Source organism: Chelonoidis abingdonii, chromosome 10 (genome assembly GCF_003597395.2).
Source record: "Chelonoidis abingdonii isolate Lonesome George chromosome 10, CheloAbing_2.0, whole genome shotgun sequence".
NCBI classification, from domain to species: Eukaryota; Metazoa; Chordata; order Testudines; family Testudinidae; genus Chelonoidis; species Chelonoidis abingdonii.
The window spans coordinates 80,874,279-80,887,281 of record NC_133778.1 but is presented as its reverse complement, the minus strand read 5'-3'; the positions used below and the strand labels follow the sequence as shown (position 1 = coordinate 80,887,281).

Here is a 13,003-nt window from a genome sequence, read left to right as displayed (position 1 = left end):
GGAGGGGCAGAGGATGCTGAATGCTCCAAGGAGAGACCCAGGAGGTGAAGCCGTGTGAGCTTCTTGCCCTGAACAAGTCTGCTCCAAGGGAGAGGAGGCTCCCCAAAGTCCTGCCTGGCTTGGTGGGGAGCAGTTCCAGAGCATCGCCTGGGGACTCCGTGACACCGGGGAGGGGGGGAGTGAGTCAGGTTGGGGGGGTTCAGTTCTGGGCTGGCTGGGAAGAGGCAGGAACCCCAAGTATGGGGTCTAAGCTCCTTGCCCCCCAGAGGGACCTGGCTGAGGGGTCCTGGTTGTACCTACAAGCCCTGCTTGGGACTGTGCTCCTGCTGGCTAATAAACCTTCTGTGTTACTGCCTGGCTGAGAGTCCCGGTGACTCGCAGGAAGTGGGGGTGCAGGGCCCTGACTCCCTCACACTCTGTGACACCCGGGCTGAAGCCTGGGCCCCAGGGGTTGGTCCGAGGTCCCTGCCCCTGCAGTTCCCGAGGTGACCAGCAGGTGGAAGCAGGTGGAGGGTGAGGGGCTCTGCAGGCAGCTCCCGGCCCGGCACTCACCTCCCACTCGCACACCGAGGGCTTCCTGGCCATCCTGTCCAGCAGCTCCTCCTCTGTGCAGCTGGGGCCCGTCAAGGAGAACGTCCACAGCCGCCCGGCCGCACCCTGCCAGGACCTGACACCGCGAGCCCTATCCCCCCACAGCTGGGCCCTGCTGGGCCCCAGCACTGCAAGCTCCCCCAGCCCCCACTCCCACCCAGCTGCATCCTGCCTAAACTCCAGTGGAGCAAGCCCCCAATGGCTGCTCCCTGCTGGGACCCTGGGGCTTTGATCTCCCTGACCCCACATGGCTGCGCCCTGTCACTGCCATCTCAGATTGCACCACACGGGTCTGCAGTGCTGTGAGCTTCCACTGAGCAGTGCCCTGCAGGTGCTGGCGGGGACCCAGGCAGGCCATGGGGCTGTTCCCATCCCACGCCCCGGCGGATACAGCTCCATGACGATGATCACGGCGTTCTTCTTCTCAAAGGAGTCGTGGAAGTAGACGAGGCGCTCGTGGTCCAGCTGGGACAGGATCTGCAGCTCCCTGCGTGCCGACTGCTTGGCCTTGACCCGGCAGGGGATGAACTTGGCTGCATAGTCCAGCCCGCTGCTCTTCTCCGTCACCCTCCGCACGTAGGAGAAGGCTCCCCTGCAACACACAGGGAGCTGCAGGAGGTGGGCCAGCCTCGGCGGGGGGCTGGCAGGAGCCTAGGACGTGGTGTGGGCACCAATGGAGGGGCTGGCAGGAGGCTGGGACACCCTGGAGAACCTGTCTAGGGAGGGACTGGGGGGAATCTAGGGGCAGCACATGGCGGGGGCTGAGCACTGGCAGGGAGCTCAGGTTTCTGCTCTCAGCAGTGGGTAAAGAAGCTAAGAACGGCTACCCTGGGTCAGCCCAATGGTCTGTCCGGCCCAGCGTCCTGCCTCTGACAGCGGCTGGGCCGGGGCATGGGGGAATGCACAGAACAGGGTGACTGTCGTGTGATCCAGCCTGTCGCCCGTTCCTGGGTCCTGGCACAGGGAGCTTTAGGGACTCAGAGCCTGGGGCTGTACCCCAAACGTCCTGGCTAAAAGCCATTGCTGGACCCAATCTTCGTGAACATAGCAAAGACTTTTACAGTCTGGCCCTCACAATATCCTGTGGCGAGGAGTTCCCCAGGCTGCCTGGGCGCTGTGTGAAGAAACACATCCCAATTCACTCTCTTACCCGCCATGACTATACAGCCCTGTCATATCCCCCTCGCTGGCTCCTTTCCAGGCTGAACAGGCCCAGGCTATTTCATCTCTCCTCCCGTGGGAGCTGGGCCATACCGGAGCCGTCTCTGCACCGTTTCCAGTTCTACTGTCTCTCGTAGAGCTGGGTTGACCAGCTCTGCCCACAATATTTGGGGGCGGGCGGACTTTGGATTTAACAGCAGCATTATGGTATTTTCTGTCTTCTCCCTCCCTTCCCTAACGGCTCTAACGAGCTGTTTGCTTTGCTGGCTGGTGCAGCTCTCGAGAACTCGAGATCTCCCATGGCACCGGCGAGCCCAGCCCCTGGCTCTGACTGGCTGGCTGGCACCACGCGTCCCGTGTCTTACCTTGCACTGTCGATGCTCCGTGGGTCAGCACGCAGCCAGGGCTGCAGGGTGGCGGGGGGAGCTCCCCAGCTGCAGGGACACCCCCACCTTCTGCCCGGTCCACGCAGCAGGGTGAGCTCCAATCTCCCACACCAGCCTGGAAGGTGCTGAGACAGGCAGCCTCTGACTCCTCCCTCCCTCAAAATGGGGCCTGATTCCCCGAGATGCAGGGAGGGGAGCCCCAGCCCTGCCCAATCTGCCCCACCTGCTGTGGGTGGGATGAGCTGCTGACCCCCCTGGGCTTGCCAAGAGCCATCCCCGTGGGGGCTGTTTGGGCCCCCCAGCCCCGGCACCGAGCACTGCCAGGCTCAGGACAAAAGCTGGTGCCAGGCCATGGACATGGAGCTGCCCTGCCTGGGCTGGCCCTGCTCTGGGGGCTGAGACACCCTGGCCCTGCCCTGTCCTGTCCCAGTGGGAGACCCAGCCCTAGCGTCTGGGAGCAGGGACTCAGGGCCGAGCCTGGGGAACCAGGCCAATGCAGGTCAGTGCCCTGCTGTGCAACCGCCTGAGGACGGCCCCTCGCCAGAGGCCCCCACCTCCCTCCCGACTCACCTGCCGATCTCCTCGTGCACCTCGTAGTCGTCTGTCAGCCGCCGGGCTGTGTGCCCCTCCTCCGCCACCGCGGCCACTGCCTCCGGCTGGGCTGAAAGGCCAGGAGAACTACGGCATGAGGGCCAAGCCAATACCGGGGAGACAGCACAAGGCGAGGGCCCAGCTGATATCAGGGGGCACAGCACAGGGCGAGGGCCCAGCCGACACCGGGGGGCGCAGCACAGGGTGAGGGCCCAGCCAATACCAGGGGCACAGCACAGGGCGAGCACAGCACAGGGCGAGGGCCAGCCGATACTGGGGGGCTTAGCACAGGGCGAGGGCCCTGGCAGCAGGGCACCGCTGGGAGCCCAGGGCAGCTCCATGTCCATGTCCATGGCACCGAGGGCAGGGGGGGCAGGGTGTCAGTGGGGGTGGGAACAGCCATGGACCGAGGTTAGGACAGGTGCAGTGCAGTGGTACAAAGCAGGGTGTGTTTCTGTGTTTTCCAGGTTGCTATGCAGGGTGGACCCTGTCCCCAGGTGTTTACTGGTTAACGAGGGAGGGAAGGGAGTTTTTGGGACTCGGGACAGAGAGGAACCGGGAGCCCCAGCCTGGAGCGATGGAGACCCCAGTGACTGGTGACTGGGACCAGAGACCCTGTCAGAGTCACGCGCGTCTGGCATGGGGACAATTGGCAGCTTGCGGATCAGGACCCAGGACCGACCAGCCAGTGTCCACCCGAGGAGGCCAAAGGGGCGCTGCAGAGGAGAGGAAGACACCAGGCCCCGTACAACCTGTTTCCATCTGGAGAGAAGCCAATAGACAGAGGGGCTTGGGGCTCGGGGGTACGAAGACCGGCTCAAGGGTGGCTGGCTTGCAATGAGCGCGTCCCAAAGCCTGCTCCCCTTCCCCAGGCCTGGCCGCCGGGTCGACTTGAAGGGCTGGGACCTGGCAAGGCCCTACCGCAGCACCACCACTCCGGCCTTGCAGACATCACTCCCGGCCAGGTGCGGGCGGTGAGGTTAGACGCCGCATCTAGTCGCAGGCCGTGGCAGCGGCCAGCCGAATACCAGGTGAGCAACTCGCTGTCTGTCGTTAGACAAAGGTCAGGCGTTGCCTCCGCCAGCAGCACCTTGCAAGTCCTGGGGAGTTGGGCGTCAGCACCGCCCACTCAGCCACCACTCCTGGGGCACCACATAACTATTGGCCCAATGCCGGACACAACCACCCAGCGTGGCAGCCAGGGTCCTTGGCACGCCTCCCAGATGCACCCGGGACCCACCTCCTCCTGGGCAGACACTGATGACAGGAACCCTTTCCCTTCGGGGCACGGTGCTGCACAAGCGAGGGACTGAGGGTCGGAGTCGAAGGCGCCCAGCAAAGCTGGGGTGGGCGGGGTGGGGTCACACGGGCCTGGCGGGTCGGAGTTGGAGGCAGCAGCGGAGCGTGTGAGCTCAGGGCTGGGAGACAGGGCTGTAGGTTTGGGAGCAGGGCAGGACAAGCTGTGGAAAAGGCTAGGGCTGGACAGGGAGGACTGCAGGTATTCATCAGGCACTGGTACGGTCCCATACCATTCGACTGGCATCATCCTGGCTCCCCCCAGGGTCAACTTGTACCGACATTGATGATCGCGGCAGGCAGTCGCTTGCGCCTCCTATACAAACACGGGCGAAGCGTGTGTGTCTCGCCTCCCCGACCTCTCCAGGTCCTCCATGAATGGACTCAAAGCACGGCCGCCTATGGGGACCGGAGAGACATGCCACTCCTCAGGCGCAGCAGAAAACAGGCAATGCCTCTGCGCCCTGGCGCTGCACGTGCCCAGGTCTCCGCCCCAGCAGGGAGGGTGTGTGCCCGCAGTGCCCAGGCTCCACCCCAGCAGCGCAGAGGGTGTGGCCCGCAGCGCCAGGGTCCGCCCCCAGGCAGGAGGGGTGTGGCCCGCTGATGGGCCGCAGCTCGCTCCCAGGCAAGGAGGGGTGTGGCCGCTGGTCCCAGGCTCCGCATCCCATGCAAGGAGGGCGTGTGGCCCGCTGGGTGCCCAGGCCTCCCCCCAGCAGGGAGCGGTGTGGCTCGCTGGTGCCCAATGCAGCCGCCACCAGGCCAGGAGGCGGTGTGGCCCGCAGGTGCACACAGGCTCGCCCCAGAGGGGAGGGTGTGGCCACGCAGTCCACGGCGCCCAGGCAGAGGGTGTGGCTCTGCAGGTGCCCAGGCTCGAGCCGCCTCAGACTGCTGTGTATGGGGCTTCGGCGCCCAGGCTGGACGCAGGATAAGGACCCCTCACGTACCTGCCAGTTGCAGGCTATGGAAGGCAGCTGTCCGCAGCCGGCCTGTTCTCACCTCGAGGTCAAGCTCCAGCGTCCTCCCACGTGCACCATGGCAGAGCCAGCAGCAGTGTGCTCGCTCGTCAGCCATGCTCAGACTTCACGCAACCGCCTGAGCAACCGCTCTCCCAGCACCAAACCCGCCCTGGCCGGGGGGAAGGACACCCCGTCACCAGGAGTGCCGCGCGCCACGCCACTGGCCCCCACAGTGCCCCCTCTGGGAAAGACTCGAGCGAGTTGCTGGGTAACCCTGCACTACACGCAGCTCCCCCCACCCACCCTTTCACGCCCACCAGTGCTCCTGGCGGGATACCAAGCTGGAGTAAGCTGGGATCGCCCCAGCCAGCCCCCGCCCACCCCACCGGTGCCCCTGCCTGGAGACCGAGTGGGTCACCAGCCCCCTTAGCCAGAGCCCCTCACCCCCCACGTAGAGAAAGTACTGAGCTGGAGTCTGCTGGGCAGCCCCGCCACAGCTGCAATAACATTCAGCATGGTCGGGGGGGTCAGGCGGGATAAAGATGCTCCCCCAGAGCACGGGAACGGAGCCTCCAGGAAGCCCCCCAGGGTGCGGCTGACAGACGTTCCCCAGAGGTTCACCGGGCCCCCCCATGGGGGGGCGGGGCCCGGTCCTTTTTACCGCACAAGCCGCGTGGGCTGGCAAAGGTGCATCCCACCTTTTCCAGGTGACCGTGGTCTCCACGTGGTTGAGGGTCACAGTGATGGAGGCTGGCTGGTCCTCCACCACGTACACCACGTCTGGCTTGTCCAGGATGACAGGACCCTCCTCCAGGTATGGACCTGCCAACACAGCCCCTAGTTACTACGGCAACCGCAGCCCAGCCCGGGGGACCTGGCCTGAGCCCCCTTCCCTGCCCCTCTGCCAAGGGACAAGGCCCAGAAAGAAACCGACCCACCAGGGCCCACTCCCCACCACACCCCTAGCTATGGGGGTTCCTCACCACTGGGGACGTGTCCCCCCACCTGGTTCCCTGGCAGCCCTGCCCTCTGGAGAAGCGACCGGCCATTGGGCCACGGGCCCCCTGTACCTCAAAGCAGTACCCGGAACTATCATTCCCCACTGTCGTGTAATGGTGATCGGTTTTACACGGCCGGACAGGCAAGGTATCATAGGAAAGATCAGGAGCTCCTGCAACCCACTGTTCTCTCCGAATACGCATGCCTGGGGCCGCCAACTTTCTATCTGCAGAAAAGCCAACGCCCTTGTCCTGTCCCTTTTCCGAGGCCACCCCCCTACTCCATCCCCCTCCCTATGTCGCTCGCTCTCCCCCACCCTCACTCACTCGCTCATTTTCACCAGGCTGGGCCAGGGCGTTCGGGTCCAGGGGGCGGAGAGGGCTCCAGCTGCAGGTATGGGCTCTGGGGTGGGGCCAGAAATGAGGGGTTTGGGGTGCAGGAGAGGGCTCCAGGATGGGGCAGGGGGTTGAGGTGTGGGAGGGGGTACAAGTTCTGGGCTTAGGGTGGGGCCAGAAAGGAGGGGTTCAGGGGGCAGGAGGAGGATCCGAGATGGGGCAGGGCGTTGGAGGGTGGGCTTGTGAGAGCTCTGGCTACACGCTTTGGGGTCAGGCCAGAGATTAGAGATTTGGGGTGCAGGAGAGGGCTTCGGCCTGAGGCTGGGGGTTGGTGTGACGAACTGGGACTGTTCTTAATGTTTGCTCTGAATACTGTGTTGGTGCCTCAGTGTCCCCTGTGCAGTTCTTAAGTATCTAGGTGGTGGGATAAGGGTGTGTGATTGCTGCAGAGGAAGGGGCCAGTGCCCCTAAATGCCTGGCACTCTGTCTCCTAGCAACTGATGGCCTGGGCCCCTCCTCTGCAAAGGTGACAAGCTGAAGTGTTGAGACAAAGGGATAAGGTGACCTCCTGGCCCGGGAAGGGGCTGAGAGAGGAGGGGCTGGAGGGGTTGTTATTCTGGAGCTGCCTGGACAGGAGTGAAGTGCAGACCTAGGGGTTCTGCTCACTGCCCCCCAGAATGGACCGGCGAGCGGGTCTGGTTCGCCTGTACTACAAGCTTTTAGATCCTGTTCCTGTCATCGAATAAACTCTTTTGTGCTGGCTAAGCTTCACGTCTGACTGCAAAAGTGGGGGTGGTCAGACACCGTGGCTCCAGACCCCCTGGTGGGCCGTGTGGGAAGCGCACCGGAGGGGCAGAGGAGCTGAATGCCTCAAGGAGAGACCCAGAGGTGAAGACGTGTGAGCTTCTTGCCTGAACAAGTTGCTCCAAGGAGAGGAGGCTCCCAAAGTCCTGCCTGGCTTAGGGGCGCAGTGTAGAGCATCACCGCGGGACTCGTGGACAGCTGGGAAGGAGTGGTGAACTTCTGGCTGTGGACTTGTAGATGGACAGGTTGGGGGAGATGGGGCTCAGGCTGAGCAGGAATTGGAGGAAGAGGGTGAGGACTCTGGCGTGGTGGGTTGGGCTTGTGATGGGGCCAGGGTTTGGGGCACAGGCTGGCAGAGAGGGTGAAGACTCTGACAGAGAAGGGTTTCGGCTCTAGGCGGAGTGGGGAATCGGAGGGTACAGACTCTGAAGGTGTGGTGGTGAGGGGCTCGGCTGCAGGCTTTGGGGTGGGCTGGAGATAGAGGTTGGGTGGCAGGATGGCTCCGGGCTAGGGCAGGGCATTGGAGGGGGCTCGGGGTGGCTCTCTGTACTGCCTCAGCTGCAGGCACCGCCCCATCACACTGGCTGCGGTTCCTGGCCAATGGGAGCAGCTGAGTGCGTGCTGGTGTTGGGGGGACGCGCACAGCCCGAGTAGCCATCCCCTCCTGCTCAGAGCCGAGGGAGATGCTGCAGCTTCCAGGAAGTCGCACGGAGCAGGTTGGGAGTCTGCTGCGCCACCAGTCGGCTTTTAAAAGCCCATAGCACCGTTGAACCGAGCTGCAGACCAGGCGTTCAGTGGAAAACGGACACCTGCACCTCCTGTGTCAGCATTCGGAGTGTAGGAATTCTGGATTTTTGCTGGATGTTGTTACTGAATATGTTGTAAGTCTGAGAGTCTCAGCAAGGGAGATTGGAATCAGGGATTTACAATTCAATGACAACTGCGACAAGCACACACTGGGATTCTGCTCAAATCCCTGCGACTGAGCAAAGCCATCAGACAGCGGCAGGGCTCCCAGCACGAGGTATAAAATAAGGGACAGTGGCAATCCAGGAAGTTTTTGGTGCATGTTGAGGACAACTTCGTGCTGCAATGCTGGAGGAACCAACTAGGACCGAGCTCCTCTTGACCTGCTGCTCACAAACAAGGAAGAATTAGTAGGGGAAAAAAGTGGATGGGACCTGGGAGGCAGTGACCATGAGATGGTCGAGTTCAGGATCCTGACACAGGAAGAAGAGAGCAGCAGAGTACGACCCTGGGCTTCAGAAAAGCAGGATCCTCAGGGAACTGATGGCAGGATCCCCTGGGAGGCTAATCTGAGGGAAAGGAGTCCGGAGAGCTGGCTGTATTTTAAAGAAGCCTTTTGAGGGTGCAGAACAAACCACCCAATGTGCAGAAAGACTAGCAAATATGGCAAGTGACAAGCTTGGCTTAACAGAAGAATCTTCGCTGAGCTAAACTCAAAAAGGAAGCTACAGAAGTGGAAACTTGGCCAGTTGACTAGGAAGGAGTATAAAACATTGCTCGCAATGCAGGGGTGTCATCAGGAAGGCCAAGGCACACTTGGTAGTTGCAGCTAGCAGGGATGTGAAGAGTAACAGGAAGGGTTTTCTCAGGTATGTTAGCAACAAGAAGGTGTCAGGGAAAGTGTGGGCCCCTTACTGAAGGGGGAGCACCTAGTGACAGAGGATGTGGAAATAGTGAAGTATCGTGCTTTTTTTTGCCGTGGTCTTCACAGACAGCCAGCTCCCAGACTGCTGCAGGATGGCAGCACAGCATGGGGAGGAGTGAGCAGCCTTGTGGAGAAAGAATGGTTCGGACTATTTAGAAAACCTAGATGAGCACAAGTCCATGGGCTGGATCAATGCATCCAAGGATGCTAAAGGAGTTGGGGATATGATTGCCTGGCTAAGCAGCAGTTCTGCAGAAAAGACCTGGGGGTTACAGTGGACAAGAAGCTGGAATGATACAGCAGCGTGCCCTTGTTGCCAAGAAGGCTAAACGGCATTCTTGGGCTGTAATGAGTAGGGATTGCCAGCAGATCGAGGAACGTGATCATTCCCTCTTATCGGACACTGGTGATGCCAATCTGGAGACTGTGTCAAGTTTTGGGCCACACCACAAGAGGGATGTGGAAAAATTGGAAAACTAACTGGAGGGCACAAAAATGATTAGGGGGCTGAGCACTAGATGACCTATTGAGGAGAAGGCTGATGCAACTGAGCTTGTTTAGTCGCAGAAGAACGTGAAGAGCAGGATTTCAAAGAGCTCAACACTGAAGGGGTCAAAGGCTGGATCTAGACTGTTCTCCAGTGGTACCAGGTGACAGAACAAGGAGCAATGGTCTCAAAGTTGCAGTGGGGGAGGTTTAGGTTGGATATTAGCAAACACTTTTTCACTAGAGAGGGTGAAGCACTGGAATGGGTTCCCTAGGGAGGTGGTGGAATCTCCTTCCTTAGAGGTGTTTAAGGTCAGGCCTGACAAAAGCCCTGGCTGGGTGATTTAGTTGGGGTTGGCCTGCTTTGAGCAGGAGGTGGGACTAGACCGTCCTAGGTCCCTTCCAGACCCTGAGATTCTGTGATTTTGCTTCCTCCTCCCCACCTATGCTAGAAGCCACAAGAACATGGAGGAGACAGAGACTTTCGGCTGAGGAGACTGCCCCAGCTGGAGAGAGAAGCCAGCGTCATGAATGATGTAACGTCAAGTGGGGTGAAAAAATGCTTGATCCAAATGCTCCCTAGTGAATATGGTTTAAGATTTAGACTGGTGCTTGAATTTCTTTTCTTCTGGTACTATACACGGATTTTATTGCCTCCCACAGCTAAAACTTACAGTTCGACCTTCTATAACGTTAATAACTGTTAATAACTTCACCTAAAACCAGTGCTGGGAATTCAGCTCAGGTTACAACGGCTGGTGCGTGCCTCAGCACAGGGAGGGAGGGGTGACTGGCTAATGAACTTACACTGGCCAGGCGTCTGCCCGGGGCAGGACGGTGCAGCTCTGGGGTGCAAGGCTGGGGAGCTGGGGGGATGGGCTGGTGCCTTTCCCTATGTGACCAGCTCTGGGAGCATTCATGCAATCTAGCTGGATGTGGAGCTCCACATGCGGCTGTGCTGAGTGATAACAGCACCTGGAGAGGTTTGCTGCTTGTCACTAGCAAAGCCTTGTGGGAGACAGCCCAGGCTGGAGAGTTAAGGGGGCCCAGCAGCTCCCAGGTGGTGACCTGGAGTTCCCCCTGCCCCTCTTACCCCGATCCAGGAGCTGCACTGGCTCGCTGGGAGGCGAGGGCTTGCTGCTGCTCCTGGGGGTGATGGTGAGCACTCGGAAGAGGTATCGTGGCCCCTTGGCCAGGCTGTGCAATGTGCAGCGGGGGTCTCGCAGGCCGGTGGCCACGATGGTCCATTGGCTGGTGCCCAGCACCTGCTGCTGGAGGGGGTAGGTCACCGAGGCAAGGTCTGCGCAGAGGAGAGGCCACGACCATGCTATGTTCTCAGGGCTCCCACCTGGCACCATCTCCACCCCGCCCCACGGCTATGGGCCCCAGCCCAGCCAGGCCACCACACCTGGAGGGCTTCCCATGCAGCTCAGCTCTAAGCTCCACTTGGCCACTGGTCCTCCCAGGCACTGGGGGGCAGCCCTCCCCAGGCTGGCCCAGCCCTTCTCCCCCTCCCAGTGCCCCCCATCCCTCACCACTGCCCCCTTCCCAGTGCCCCACAGCCTTGCCCAGCCCTTCTCCCCCTCCCACTGCCCTGGCCCAGCCCCCGCCACTGCCCCCTTCCCAGTGCCCCACGGCCCTGCCCAGCCCTTCTCCCTTTCCCACTGCCCCCTGGCCTGGCCTAGTCCCCCTCTCCCTTCCCACCGCAGCCCTGGCCCTGCCCCACCTTCCTCCATCTCTTCCAGATCAACCCCCCGACCCTGCCCAGCCTGGCCACCCTGCCCCCAGCCCTGCTGCCCCCTACAGCCTTAGCCTGGCCCAGCTCCCCTCCCCCACAGCCCGGACTCTGCAGCTGTTCCCCCCCGTCCCCCCCGCAGCCCCTGGAGATAATCACCTCCCGCATGCTGGGCTGGGGGGAACTTTCAGTGGCCAGGAAGAGTCGCTGCCAGGGCCCGGCTCGACCTGTGACAGCTGCAGGGCTCACCGCGGCTGGAACATGTTGGCAGGGGCTGCCCAGGGGCCACTGGCATTAATGATCCTCAGCCACGGCGTCTTTGGGGCGCCGGGTGTCCGCCCTGCCGGCACCTTGACCCCACAGGGAGCCCCAGAAACCCTGGGGGAGTCACTGCAGCTGCTGCGGCCTGGTGGCTGCCAGGCAGAGCAGCCTCTCAGTGGGCAGTGCGCCCATCACCCCCACCCAGACACCCCAGCTCCCTTCCCCCCACACTGCCCCCCTGCCATGCACCAAGCCCATGAGACTTGCTGGTGGGAGCCAGGGCTGTCGGGGGGTCTCGGTGCCAGTGGTGGGGGGTCTCCAGCCTGTCCACCATCCCCCAGCCCAGCTCACCTATGGCTGAGTCGAGCCACTTGGGCTTGTTCCAGGTCAGTGTGACGGCTCTGCCGGTCACGGCCAGCACAACGGGCGGCCCGTCGGGGGGAGTCGGCACCACATCTGAAAGAAACAGGCAGGCATGGCACCGGGGGGCTCAGCAGGCCCCACAACCTCTAGGCAGGCAGGTCCCGGACCCACATGCATGGCGGGCATGTGTGGGGAGCAGCTGAGAGATGGGGCCGCATGCCATGTGCAGAGACATACGGGACGGCACAGCCACCCCTCCCCACTCACTCGCAGTCCTCTGCTCCCCGCGCCCGTCCTGCCCGTGGAGAGGCTGCTCTGCCTGGCAGCCACCGGCCACAGCAGCTCCAGTGACTCCCCCAGGGCTTTGGGGGCTCTGTGCAGAGGCAAGCGCCCGGCAGTGCCCCGAAGACACAGACCCGGCTTCCTCCAGCTCCCAGCCATGCTTCCGCCTCGCCCCGCACAGCGCCCCCTGCTGGGAGCTGGAGTGCGTCGCCGGAGCTCCCCCAGCCAGTGCTTCCGCCCCGCCCCACAGCGCGCCCCCTGCTGGGAGAGGCTGGGAGGCGTAGCGGGAGCTTCACCCAGCCAGTGCTTCCGCCCGCCCCCACAGCGCCCCTGCTGGGGGAGGCTGGGAGTGGCGTAGCCGGAGCTCCCCAGCCAGGTGCTTCGTCGCCCCCCTACAGCGCCCCTGCTGGGGAGGCTGGGATGGCTAGCCGGGAGCTCCCCAGCCACTGCTCCGCCCCGCCCCCCACAGCGCCCCTGCTGGGGGAGGCTGGGATGGCGGTAGGCGGGAGCTCCCCCACACCGCGACCCTGTGTCGCATCAGCTCCTGCGCACATGTGCTGTCCCCGGCATGCCCGCGGTGCTCTGCTCTGATTGGCTGCTCGGGGTGTAGACACATCAGCATCTCTTGCCTACTGTGGTTTTTCACCCCTCCGCGCGTCTCTCGCAGACAAGAACCCCCGCCTGCTGTTCCCGCCGTCCAGCACATGCCCGCCGGCGTCTATAAAGCGTCATTGCAACCGCGTTGGGAGCCACGTGCTACGCTCACCTCTATGTGACAGGTGAGGGCCCGCGCTGCCTGTGGGGAGCAGCCCACGCCCCCAGGCTAGGCTCACGGGCCTCCCCGCTGGGGCATAGGGGAGAAGGCGGAGCTCGCTGCACAGGGCTGGGCCCGGCCCGGGTGCGGGGTGGCAGCCTCGTCTGCGCGGAGTGCGATGCCGAAGGCCAGCTGGTCCCAGGAGGCCTGCACAGCCCACAGTCCTGCCGCTAGGCCACGGGGCTCTGTCCGTCATCAAGCGCTCCATGCTCCCCTGAATGGCCACGGGGGCCAGCGGCTGGCCGTGCCGTTCCGTGGTTTTGGGTGACTC

General features: G+C 62.6%; 1 protein-coding gene and 1 long non-coding RNA gene across 2 annotated transcripts; both read right to left on the bottom strand.

The window, feature by feature from the left end:
• Positions 1–198: 198 nt before the first annotated feature.
• LOC116830295 (striated muscle preferentially expressed protein kinase-like) lies at positions 199–5,096 on the bottom strand. The gene is made up of 4 exons (XM_075069842.1): positions 4,970–5,096; positions 2,709–2,799; positions 983–1,183; positions 199–613 (listed from the first exon to the last, which is right to left on the bottom strand). The coding sequence occupies exons 1-4, from the start codon at positions 5,094–5,096 to the stop codon at positions 331–333; spliced, it is 702 nt and encodes a 233-aa protein (XP_074925943.1). The 3' UTR covers positions 199–330.
• A 588-nt stretch (positions 5,097–5,684) lies between these two features.
• Positions 5,685–11,749, bottom strand: LOC142047412 (uncharacterized). Its single transcript, XR_012656680.1, has 3 exons — positions 11,625–11,749; positions 10,371–10,577; positions 5,685–5,803 (listed from the first exon to the last, which is right to left on the bottom strand). It is a non-coding gene; the product is annotated as an uncharacterized LOC142047412 (long non-coding RNA).
• Between the last annotated feature and the right edge of the window lie 1,254 nt (positions 11,750–13,003).

Bases quoted from the DNA above. Each gene is read 5' to 3' on its own strand.
- LOC116830295 (XM_075069842.1), bottom strand. From the start codon at position 5,096: ATGGCTGACGAGCGAGCACACTGCTGCTGGCTCTGCCATGGTGCACGT. The intron at 1,184-2,708 runs GTGAGTCGGGAG...TGTGTGTTGCAG, and splicing joins GTGCACGAGGAGATCGGCAG to GGGAGCCTTCTCCTACGTGC. The intron at 614-982 runs GTATCCGCCGGG...GACGGGCCCCAG, and splicing joins GTGATCATCGTCATGGAGCT to CTGCACAGAGGAGGAGCTGC.